General features: G+C 34.5%; 1 protein-coding gene across 5 annotated transcripts in view; it reads right to left on the bottom strand.

Moving 5' to 3' along the window:
* LOC149779200 (kynurenine--oxoglutarate transaminase 3-like) overlaps positions 1 to 13157 on the bottom strand; it is a 105565-nt gene that overhangs the window by 79722 nt on the left and 12686 nt on the right. Inside the window, exons 1-3 of one of the 5 annotated variants that reach the window (XM_089939771.1) lie at positions 5149 to 5244; positions 3995 to 4103; positions 1524 to 1726 (exon numbers count right to left, since the gene is read on the bottom strand). The exons of 1 other annotated variant lie outside the window; for it this stretch is intronic. In XM_089939771.1, coding sequence (XP_089795897.1) covers positions 1524 to 1664 — 141 coding nt within the window. In that variant the 5' untranslated portion in view covers positions 1665 to 1726; positions 3995 to 4103; positions 5149 to 5244. Of the gene's footprint in view, positions 1 to 1523; positions 1727 to 3994; positions 4104 to 4776; positions 4913 to 5148; positions 5300 to 13157 lie in introns of those variants that run through there. 3 more of the 5 variants (XM_089939772.1, XM_089939770.1, XM_089939774.1) reach the window with 3 other exon arrangements.

The raw sequence follows: 13157 nt of genomic DNA, 5'->3' as shown, positions 1-13157 counted from the left end.
CCTCGACTTTAATAGCAACTACAAGGATTTTTAGAACAAGGACATGCCTTGACTTTTAATAGTGACTACTAACATTTTTAGAAGAAGCACATGCCTTGACTTCAATTGTGACAACTAGGATTTTTGCAACAAGGACATGCCTTGGCTTTAACAGCAACTACCATGATTTTTACAAGTACATGCCTTGACTTTAATACTGACTACCAGGATTTTTACAACAAACACATACATGCCTTGACTTTCGTTGAGACCATCAGGTTTTTTACAACAAGCACATTCCATGGCTTTCAATGGGACAATTAGGTTTTTTGCAATTATAATTTTTTTCAATTATTTTGTATTTATTAGCACTAAACTTCACATTTTACAGAATTCATGAAGTGCCAAAGCTTGAAAATATATCACACCAAAAGCATGTAAAGATCTCGTTTTGCTAGTCATTCATGTAGTGGATAATTAGTATCCAAGCTTCAGGCTTTCATGAATCCTGCAAAATATATAATTCAATTCCGAAGTAATCATCTTTCCAATATCATTAATATTTTACATCGGACATGCTGAATTACCCTCAAGAGGCCAATGTGAAATGTACATTAAGCTATCAATGACACGCAATTAAATGTGTTTGGAAATGATTAGCAAACAAGATGAGCTGAAATGTTAACAGTCTAAACTCAGCAACAGCATAAAAACACACCAGCAACTGAAGAGTTAATACTAGTAGTGTAAGCTGAGAGAATCAACCATGTGCCACATTCCAAGAATCTGTAATATGGGCAAAACTTGAGGATCATATCTTTCAATCAAACAATTGAATGCTATACTTTGGATTTCTTTGCTTTCAAACTGGAAACTTTAGGAAAGAAACTCCCATGAATTGATGAAACAATTGTAAATTATATCCTATTTTAACTTTCCACTAAGATCCATTTCAAATTTAAACTTTGCACTTACTGACTTTGAGAAATCAGCAATACTGAGGAATGTCTATATGACAGTGACAAAAATGGAAAATATGAGACAAACTTAAAATTCTGCATATAATTCTAGCATGTTTTTTTTTTACCACAGTTCTACGCTTAATAATCTCTGTAGATTACAATTAAGAAAATTTTAATTAAATGATTAATTAATTTTTTGGGAGCCCAGATGTATCTAATTAAATTTTAATTTACTTTTATGAGCCCAAGTTCAGGCCCAATATCCACATGACTCACCCAATTCCATTCAATATGTACTGAAACAAACTGTCTTGGGTTCATAAATAAAAACAAAATATTTTTTACTGGTATGTATAATACAGCATGGTTAAAGTTGCCACCATTTCAAATGAAATTGATATTTAATACAGATAAAGGTATCTGAGTGCCTATTAAAGTTGAGAAATTTTCTAAATACACAACAAGGTCTATACAGTACATCATTAGATTAGGCATACTTTTTCTTGGAGAAAAATCCATATTTTAATTTCGAGTCAAATAAAACTACAGCACGACTAAGGCACCAGGAGTGTCTGGACTCACTTGGGAGCGATGACCCAGGGTCTGTATGGCTGCTGGAACAAGAGTCAGTGAATTTTTATTCTTTTCAGTCAAAATATTTCTGTTCAGACTCCCTTTAAACTGTCGACAGAAAGTTCCAAGTAAAGAAGCTGCTTTCCTCATTTGTTGTCTGTAGCTAAATGGAAATTCTTGGCCTGTTTAAGCAATTTTTTTCCTGCAAAAGCTGAAAGCATCATTTCAATTAACATTCTGAGAAATGAAATTAAAGTCAAATTGGATCCAGTTTTGTTGATCTGATTTCAGCCCCCATTACTTTGAAGAGTTATCATATGTAGTAGTAACCCACCATAATGCCACCCAGTAAATTACTGCCTTCCATAACACTGGTATTGTCATGGATACCATTGAAATAGGCAATTTTTTTATTTTTGTTTCATTATTATCCATATGCTTTAACAAGGAAATACTGTGATATCCTCAATCTGTCCATCCATCTATAACCTTATTTTCTTCCATAACTATAGCTGTTAATTCATGAAAGCTGGTACATGGCTTGCATATATTGGGCATAATGTACATGAAGAATATGGACTTTCTGTGCCCATGCCCTGGGGTCCTGGAAGCAGGTGAAAATTTATGTGCCCATGCCCTGGGGTCCTGGAAGCAGGTGAAAATTTCAGGTACAGTGTAATAAAATTGCAGTTACAATCACATTTTTTAAAAATATTTTGTTGACCAACTTTTTCCATGGATTTCTTGGAGGAAAACACAATAAAATTAACATATTTTGAATTTAATTAAGACACCCTGGAAGAGAGGTGGTCAGAGACTAGAGTAGGGAATAAAAATGCATTTTAACATCTGCCATAGTGACCCAAAGAATATCTCCAGTTGCCATTTAGTAATTTTTTTTAAAAGTATTTTTTGGGAGCTTCATAGAAAAAACTGAGGTTGAACGTAACAAAATACCCTATTTTTGTGTATTCAGACACTTGTATGAACAGGCTAATGCTGGGACATACCCCAATATCAAGCAAGCTTAGAGTCAATCATAATTCATTACATAAATTTTACATTTCCCAAGAACAGCCTTAACAAAAGAAGGATTGATGTAATGAGTATTATTTATAAGGTACTTCATATTTTAGCATATCTGAGAACATTTTATCACATATGAACACAATTTAGCATATTTTCACAGGTTTTTAAAACTTAAAGTCCAATTCTCTTGGACATTAATATTTCAAAATGCTGGTCTCAGACCCTACTAATAGCCAAGTTATCTTCTACACTGTATGTTATTAAACTGACAGAAGTTACTGTTGCTTAGTAGTTAGCATTCTGAGCTTGTGACCTGAAAAGGTTCAGGTCTGATTGATGCTCAGGTCGGTTATTGTCGTGCAATGTCTCAGAGCAAGACTCTTTGTACAACAGCTTCTGCAAAAGAAGTCTGGGGCCCTGAGTGGTCTAAAGCCCTGGCCTTTACCAATCACTGCCATCTCACCTGACTACACATGTTGATATGACCATCAATCAAGGAAAGGTAGAGATAACAAGATTTTCAAGAGGCTGCTGTGGTAGCCATATTAAATGTCCAGGGTTCACCATTATCAAAAGTAATAATTTGACTATAGGATGAACATATTGTATTTAAAGTTTGATGGCAATTCTCCATGTAGTTTAGGAGATGCAGTAACAAACTTGAGCTAAAGTGTAGACTGAACAAAAAAAAAAACCAGGCCACTCCATAAGTTCTTTTAATCTACAGCTACAATACAGTTCACAACCTAAATCAAATACTTTTTTGGTAAGAAGCAAAATGTTTCTTATAACACCATCCCGCATCTTTCATATATTTTAGCCTTTGTGAAGAAAACTCACAAAATCAAACTTAAGATAAAACAAAGAACAGCTTGAGGAATGCTCAATTCAGTTTCTTTATAGATTTTATCTTGTAAACTTCTTTTTTGTGTGGGACACTGGTGTTGCTCAGTGGTATATTTCTGATGTGGACCCTGTGTGTGGACCATACGTACAACAGACAAATAGGTATATGCAGGTATATATAATGTGTAAACGAACACATCATGTAACACACAACTCTCCAACAAAGGGGTCCTATGTTGCAAACATGCCTGGACATATATGAAAGAACATAAAATTAACATTTTGTTTGCCATCAATAGTAAATGAAATAAAGTCTGAAACAAGAAAGTCAATAGCTGCATACTGAGTTTAAGAATGAACACCCACTAGTGCAAAACATGTGACCCTGACCACAAGATCAAGGGACAACTGAGCAGATCACATGATGATATTTCTCATTTTCACACTGATTCATCCCAGGTATGAATAAATTTCACCAAGGGGTTATTCAAATCACAGGTATGAATAAATTTGAACAAGGGGTTATGCAAATCCCAGGTATGAACAAATTTCAACAAGAGGTTATGCAAATATAAGCTAATGAAGAAACATTAGCCATAAATATGGTAAAACTAGTCTTCCAAAATGTTTCCTCTCCTTCATAACAGCTTATTTTTTTCTTTTCAGGATGCTGTCAATCCAGTCTATTTTGGATCATACATTGGTTGGCTTCATCTATAGTAAAAGTCATACAGTCATGTACGTGCATTTACTTATGTTAAATTAAATATAAATTGTTGCTTCAAAATACAATACTAATTTTGTTTAAACAAAGTCTATTAAATCCTGATTATTGAATGCTCTGCACATTAACTGTCATAAAGATATTTCCTGACGAAAATGAGTATCAATCACTATGCACTTTTACAATGATGGCCAGATATCAAACTGGGTCAAGATAAGAGCATGTTGAGTTTAATCGTCACAGCATAGATTACCAGTAGTACAAATCTGTTTGTCAACTTGCGCAGCTATCATTGTGACATCAGAGCATGTGACCCTCAATCAGGATTGCTCCATATTAGGTTGATTTTGTCCAAAAATGATGATGTACTTAAACATTGATCTTGTAGTATATACTTCTCGGGGCATGTGCATAATGATCTTTCAAAGGAATAGTAATTTATAAGCTGATTCAAATAAAGTGAATAATTACCATTTAAAGGTATGTAAAATTACATTCCAAAAAATGACACCATTACCGAAACAATCTTTGTTGAATGCCTATATGATCTGACTTTTACTATAAATGTGGAGAAGTATTTTAAGACTGGTTTTGCCATATGCAATTCTTAGTGCATTTAGATCACAGTATTCCAAGAAATATTAATCAAACTCGCAATGTTACTTCTATTCTACGTATTGAAGAGCTCCAACGGTTAGAAGCCATTCACAATAAGTCTCCATATGGACGGAATTTTAACAGTAAAATAGTTAAATAATGCCGAGTTGAGTTATCTTATATAAATGTGTATGTATACTGTAAATTTTGTCTCGTGATCTAAGATGTCTACCCTGATATTTATGTTGGGGGGGGGGAGACTTATTACTTTCTATTTGAACCGCGTTGTGTAGCTCGTTTCCCGGTCGATTAACACGGGTACTAGAATCTATAATCTATCTATATTTTCAAGAATATCTCACACACCTGACAGCTCGTACTGACACGTTTCCACAGATTATAATGACCGTTACTTAGACCATACTGTACAGTACTTACTCTGATGCCTTTTTCTGATAAAGCCAAACTGAAACAAGCAATTGGCAAGTTACATTGACAAACAGTTTATTGGTTGAAATGCGATATTAGCCAAGCAATGCCGAAGTAATTTAAAAGCTACGATATCCGCTCCTTTAGTCTGTTTTCCTTTGTTTCGCCATACATGCTAGCTACATCTCTCCGTTTATTTTGAACGTAAGACGTTGCCCCAGACAATATAAATATTTGGTAGATGTCTTACATTGTGAGACTTATGTAACTGAGTCAGGATAGATTCTTGCATATTTTTTTTCTGAAATATATTTGTGATAAATATAAAAGAACACGCCTTTGTGCATTATGCAATAGTGGAATGACCCCTGACCATACGCAAAGGGACATCACTCGTACAAAGTGGCAATTAGCTATTCTAAAATATGACACGTATAACTGAAATAGCTTGTAAGACTCACAGTACTAATTCAGTTCCCATAGTGAACCTATGCAAACACCATGATATTAAAAATTCAATAACAAACCTATGTTTATCAGCATCCTGGATGATAGGCCGATAAATCAGCCCTTCACCCGTGATGATAATAATTTTCGTCCACCAATATCATCATAGATTTGTGGAGTTGATTTATCGGACTACATGGACGACAGCTTCTATTTAGAGAACAGGATATAAGCCGCGGCACTTTCAAGGCCTACATGTGTTTGAAACATGTGCTTTCAATTCCGCAACATCGAGTTAGGTGCTGTATTTCAGTAATAGGTGTTCCAAACTCGAGGCCAAACTCAAGACAGTAACAGGTGTTCCAAACTCAAGGCCAAATTCAAGACAGTAATAGGTGTTCCAAACTCAAGGCTAAAGTTAAGACAGTAATGAGTGTTCCAAATTCAAGACCGTTAAAAGATTGAAATTCCATCAAATAAAACAAGGTCTCTATATTTTCTTTTCATTTACATCTATTATAAGCTCTCAAAAGATTATTTTTACTAAAATCTAACTTTCATTGCCAACCAGTTCTGGCCATCCAAAACCCATGTATACTCTATTTTTATTTTCTGACTAATTTCCATTTTTCCATACCATTTGTACTTTATGAGCTGTACTGGACACCTAGCAATGACCCAGTACTTTACCTTGGGTTCGACAATAAAAAAAAGTATTAATCTGAATGGAGTATATTTCAGAAAAGGTAAAGGAAAGTATTTAAGAGCGTCAATGCAAACGCATCCACGATTCAACGCTGATAGAGTTTTCACATCCAATTAAAGGCAGCGGCGTTCTAAGGGTAAATGGCGCTCTAGGCGACGATGATAGTCCAAAGGGGGTTAGGAGCCCCAAGACCTATGGTTCCCGGGAAACTGCCCCATCTGCCCCACCCCCAGTTAGTACGCTACTGACTATCGGCTTAATGAGTACTGATAACTATATCCACTATAGCGATAACTATTTTTGCATTAGACTGACCGCTATTTATCCAATAGACCGACCCAGTGGTGTAGCAAGGATATTTGGGCCTCTGCCTAATTTATAGTGCAAAAAAAAAACAACATAATTCGTGGGATCCTATACTTTGCATGCTCTCGTCTTATGGTAGCTACCCCTTGAACCGACCGCTAACTTTCCATAAGACCAACTCTTTCCAGATGGTGTTTAAAGTACACAGATAAATATCAATGCTGAGCCCTCTAGAATTGCTTGGTAATTATAGGTTACTACATTTGAATGGAATAATATGAACGAGTTTTTTGGATGTAATACTGTACGACCTCGGGAGTGCAGTATATCCATCCAACAAAACGAGTTCATATTTTTCCATAGAAAGGCAGTAACCTTTTTATTATATGCTCATTTTCTTATCCTACCTAAGGCTTAATTATATAAACAAAATACACTACAAGAAACAAAGTAAATGAATGTATGTCGTTTTCCATACTAAATACACAAGCGCAGATTCATCATTACACAACAACATGATTAATGCGCACATAATTCCGCCCAAATAAATTTGAACTTAGTCGCGCGCTAGACATCAGTTTCGAAAGAAAATGGCGTTTCTGTCTACTTAATATTGAAATTTGGAGTCATGTTGTGAATGAATGCACATTGCAACAAGTTTTCCATTTGATCTGATTTGATCTGGAATAAATTTTGGTATTTTTATCGATTCTACGAAATTTCGTGATTATGGACTGGATTTGTATGTGACAATTCCACATGAAATACTTCGGACTGAAGAAGCGAGGGATAAGCGTGTTGACATTTGCAAACGTGTTTCTGTTTCTGTCATTGAATATTTGAAATCATAATGTGGGAAAAATATGAAGTCTTTCAATTGCAGTTATCAAAAAGGCGCTATGGAATGTAATGCTTATTTCATTTTGAGTGCAGTAAAGAGGATGTAATTGCACTTATATTCGAAATTACTGTACAATTTCGAAATGTGTAATCAAGATTGAGAACCTATGATATGGCTCATGTAATTCGGATTTGCAGAACTAAGAAATTACATTTTGAGTAAATTCAGGATGTAAAACTGTAAGCATATTTTTTTGCCATTCTTATTACAAGCTAAAGAAGACATTTTATGCCTTGTCACTTCTATGTCATTTGTAAGGACCCTTTCTGGCGTCTACTGTATAGCTAGCCTAAATCCTAAACGTTGTATCAAAAACGTTAACACGGAATGTACCAAATCAGCTGGTATGTGGCAGTCCACGAAACATTTACTTTACTTCATTTAGAAACAAATTTCATCAACCAAAACGTATAACGCCTACTACGTGAGTGTACATGATTTGTTTACAAATCAAAAGTGCTGGAGTCTGCATCCATTGTTTGTTTACAATAGAAAGTAGTTTCTTTATGCACGTGAATGCAATATGAAGGTGTGCAATATCGTAAACTACTGAACGATTCTGACAATGTAAAGTTCACGGAGAAAAAAATGAGCATATAATAACTAGTGTTAAGAGCAAGTCTCAAAAATTAAGTTACACACAAAAAGGATAAAAAAGAATATATTTCTGGTTACGAATATAGTCCCTGATTTGCAACTTCGAGGTCAATTCTACGGAGCATAACTCGAATGTATGCCGACAGTAGTCCGGTTATATATCGTTCCACATAATATTCAAGATTTCGTCAAGTATTAGGATCGACATATCAACCGTCTTGTATGAAGGGGTGAGGGTGACGATATGTTAGCAAATATTGGACATTTACGACAATGTCACCTAAATAATTCAGTTTGCAATTGATTCCTTAAAAGTAAAGAAGCAACCCTTGCAACAGTGGGGAGGGGGAGGCAGGCCATGTGGGGACTCAACATCCATGTAAGATATCATCCTATAAAGCAAAAAATAAGTTAAAATAATAATTAACAAAAATAACATAAAGAATAGTTTAAGAACATTCCTTTCTGATTCGGACTGCACTCATTTACTTTGTAAACTAGCAGGTTTTTTCCTGCATAAGATGAATACAACTAGTTTAGGATATCATCAGTCAAACTGAAGCCAAATAGGCGAAACAGAACATTTTCAAACTTTACTTCCATTACAAATAGTCATGTAAACTTGTATAATGTCAACGCTTTGTTGTGTTTATCGTTTGTCTTGTATCTTCTTCGTGTTATATTTTGACTAGGACTTTTAAAAAAAACTAACTAGTTTTGCACTGTTCATTGTAAGTTTGTTGCGCGCGCGCACACACAAATATATATATATATATATATATATATATATATGAAGCATTTAAATTATGACCATTATTTTCGATTGTGTAAAGAATATAAATATTAACTAAAACATATTTTATTAAAAATGTTTCACCCATTATTCTGCTGACATTAATTAAATATACAATAATATTAAATTTAAATTCCCCAATCAAAAATAAAATATGTAACTTAATACCATGAATATTTGATCAAAAATGTTTTCATGTATATATACTTAAATTTAATTTTTGAAACAACAACAAGTTTTCTTTTTAAGTGCTCAAGTAAGCACATAATTTGAGCTTAAATAAAGGTGTTATTAATGTATATTTTGGACGATATAGTCATAATTGGAATTTTTATTCAATTACTCCCTCTCGATACGTGTCTCATTTCCCCCTCACAAAAGAAGACTGGCAATTTGTTTATAATCAGCACTCCAGGTACACAGAAATGAGAAACACTTTCTTTTTACCCCCAATGACCTTCTATATCCCCTTCTGACTCTTTCTACATCACCCCCTTTAAAATGTGTTGTTTCACATTCATTCCTCGCTTATCTAATGTTTATCTAATGTACGATCAAGATATGGACCTTTATCTTTTAAATAGTAGCATTTCATGCAACAAAAGTATTCCCCTTTGTTAAACATTCATAACTGACGCATGATTAATCTTTGGCAAAATCTGGGCGGATGCAGTCGTAATATTAGTACAATAATATTTTCGCATATATCGCGTCGTGAAAGAAAGTTGTTTTTTTTTTTTATCCTAATTTGTTACAAAATATGGGCTGTCATGTAGAACGATATATCAATATCGATATAATATTGATATATGCATAGATTGCTAACAGAATGTTTTAATGTGTGAAATGTGCAATATTTGCAAGACAATCGCTATACTCAACCCCTAGCGAAAGAAAGTTGATATTTTCGTCTAAACCTCTGACAAAGTTTGGGTTGTAATATATTATCTCGTATAAAGTTTGGACTTACAATTTATCAAGAACTCGATCGAAGATGGATTTTTTTTTTTTTTTTTTTGATGACGCAGTGGGAAATGTATAATATTTAGAAAATATAGTTATGTGCAGTCCTTTCCTTCATCATCACCTATTAGTAAAATTATTTGTAGAAATAATTGTATAACCAAGTTTCTGGTTAAAGTTGAACACAAGATAGCTATTACTATTGATGAAACTGAACATATTAATAATGTTTGTAGTGCGTCATTAACAAAAAGGAATAAATCGGGAACGGTTCCATTACAGAGCTCTCTTGATATACGGCCGATTTGTTTGGATTACATGACAATATGCCGTCTACTCTCATGCGGACTGAGATCACAATTATTTATCCTCTATAGTCTCTACATTTGTTTCTAAGTAATGAAATTTCCTCTGTGACCAAATCCTAATAAATTACATGTTAGTCTAAAGCACCTTCAAAGATGAACTCATTGTGAAATTCTTGTCATAGGTTATAAGGTTTGTTTGTTTATTTGTTTGTTTCTTTTTAAGGCAAGGTGCAATAGGTCACAGATTTCACTTCCGGATCAGCGCCAGTGCCTATATATGCATTGTGCACTGTCGCTACGATACACTGAGGCAATATACACCGCAATGCTCAAATTCTGACGAATAACGATTACGTTTAAATTAATAACAATAATGCCTAAAACTAGCTCTTTGTATCATTATCAAAATGAAAGGGAAACATATGCTGTTAAAATACACTGGGACTACATTCGTAGAAGTAATAGTTATGACCCGAGTCCGTCTGACTTATTACCCCCAGGAGCAACGTAGTGAGCATACGAAGCAGAGAAACATACTAAGCCAGCAGATGACATGCGAACCACATCGGTTATTTACGATAAAAGACACCGAAAAGTTATGAATGCACCAAACTATTTTTGTTTTCATTCGTAACTACTCAGTCAATCCAACGGTCGATCCGATCATATAAATATTCAAAGTAGTATGACTATGTTCTTTTTCTCTTTCTGCAGAGAAGTTTCCACAGAACAAAATGTTTGCTTTTTAAGTAAATTACTGCCCCGACATATATTAGAGCGAAAAGTTAGTATTGCAGAAATAGCTGAACTCTGAATGTGTAGTCCTTATCCCCTTGTTGGGGAGGCAGCGTTATCTTTTTATTAGAATGTCTTTTTCATACGGGTATTTTGGGGTTGTTTTTATTTCCTGTTCTTTATTGTTTAACATAAAAAGAATAAGATATTTGAAGCGCAGGGTTTACAAGGCCAGTACACTGTAAAATGAATGGTGTTCCTAGCAGTGTTTGGGCTGTTTTTCGCAGCGTACACGAGGATAATCTACTTTTATTGATGATGTAATGTCCTCTTTCCGCTTTGGGGATGGGGCGGCTTGTGTTGTAATCGATCTGGCAACGTAGAAGGTAGCAGTTGTAAAGTGCAACTTATGATCTATAAAGAAGCAATGAGCTGGTTCAAATACTTTGTATTTAGTTGCTCCACGGACACCCCTCTTCATTTAGGCATGGATTTTAAAGTGTCTGCAAAAAACTACAGTATTGTCACTCAGTTGATGAACTTTTCCTGTTATTTATTCAGAACAAGTAAATTTTCTTTCATTTTATGCTGAAAAGAAATGACTAGATAAAGTGTATTAAGAGTTTGAAAGCAACCCTTTCTTAGTTAATGTCAGCTGTTTACGGTTTATGTTTATGTCCTATGTTTATTTGCATTTGAAATCTGCGTAGCATAATTCTTTCTTAATCCAAGAAAACAAATGAAAGATTGAAAATAAAATAAAATGAAAATGTTTGGAGTAAGAGTCAGTTATAGATATTCTGGGTGACATGTCAACATATTTCCACTCGACAACGGTGATGGACATATTGAAATATGATATTTCTTTCTTTATGTTATTAGAGTCTATTGAAAACAACATTCTGGACAACTAAAGTAAATATGAATTGTGATTTGTTTTCCTCTCCTGTGAAAATCAATAATTCACTGACTAGTCAATAAGTTTTTCTACGTCATATCTAAATTAGTATAATCCAAATTGGGCGACAAACAATCGCATTCGAAAATTGTAAGCGAACGCAGCCATGCGAATAGTCTTTGTGAAAAGTTAGTACACAGCCGCTATACGGGAAAGATAATATGAAACAATTAGATTTTTGAAGAAAAAGAATTTTTCCCAGTTTTCCTCGCCGGTTATATTGGCTGTTTAATAAAATACCTTGTATGTCTTTGGCATTGTAAAAACGAACATTTGATTCCCATTATATTGGTGTAGATTGTGTAATATGGCTTGTAGAGTATTAAGCTCGGCCTTACTCTAGATGTGCATCTATGAAAACATTGTTAGCCCACGCTTGGTCACTTTCCTTTCATGGACTTCTGGGATAAATTATACAAAATAAGAGGCGGTAAGATTTTGTTTTACATTTTTTATTTGTATTTGGTAATTCATTCCTTGCGCTTTCAGATGCTAATATTGTCTACTCAGGCAAAATTTGTTTTTCCTTTCTGGATAACTGCTAAAGATAGTGTACTTTAGACTAATATATTATGAGCACATGGGAGCAGTTATTTTGGTTACCTGTTTACTAAGATTATGTACAAGTTCCACAAGTTTATTATCGAAATAAATTACAAACACAGTACCTGAAAGTAACATAGAGGTATGCCAACATTCTCTCCATTGTGCACGTTACAAATGCAAACAACTTCAGACTACACAGGCCACTCTCTCAGAAGTTCATAATATCCGTAAAGCGCCCCCCCCCCCATGATATTGATGAGTATAAGTTTACAAGTTTATAAGTGTATAAGTTTACGAGTTTACGTTATTCGGACTAATTTTGACTCGTCCCTGACGCATTGACCTGTCGCCTTGCGGATAATCTTTTCAATTATGGGCCCATGACGGCCGTGTATTGTCTTTCCAAAGCTTTACACGGAGGCAGTGCAAAATAATAATTCTTTAAAAAAGATGTAGTGTCCGTAAAATAATGGCTACACATAATAAAGTCACATGACGCCGCAAGCTTTAGTTTTAGACGCGAATACCGCTTAAAGTTCCAAATGCTTTCATGCTAATTGTTGCTTGAATAAAAGACTAGTTACTGCTATTACCGTTTGAATGCACAGTAATGTACTGTAATAAAATTAGGGCATACGCTGTTTGTAGTTGTCTCAGTTATTTTGAATGCACAGTGATGGACTGTAATTGACCTGGGGCATACGCTGTTTGTAGTTAGTCTCAGTTACTGAATGCACAGTAATGTACTGTACTAAACT

The sequence above is a fragment of the Sinohyriopsis cumingii genome, chromosome 17 (genome assembly GCF_028554795.1).
Source record: "Sinohyriopsis cumingii isolate HCF-2022 chromosome 17, ASM2855479v2, whole genome shotgun sequence".
NCBI lineage: Eukaryota > Metazoa > Mollusca > Bivalvia > Unionida > Unionidae > Sinohyriopsis > Sinohyriopsis cumingii.
This window is presented reverse-complemented; position numbering and strand designations above follow the sequence as displayed.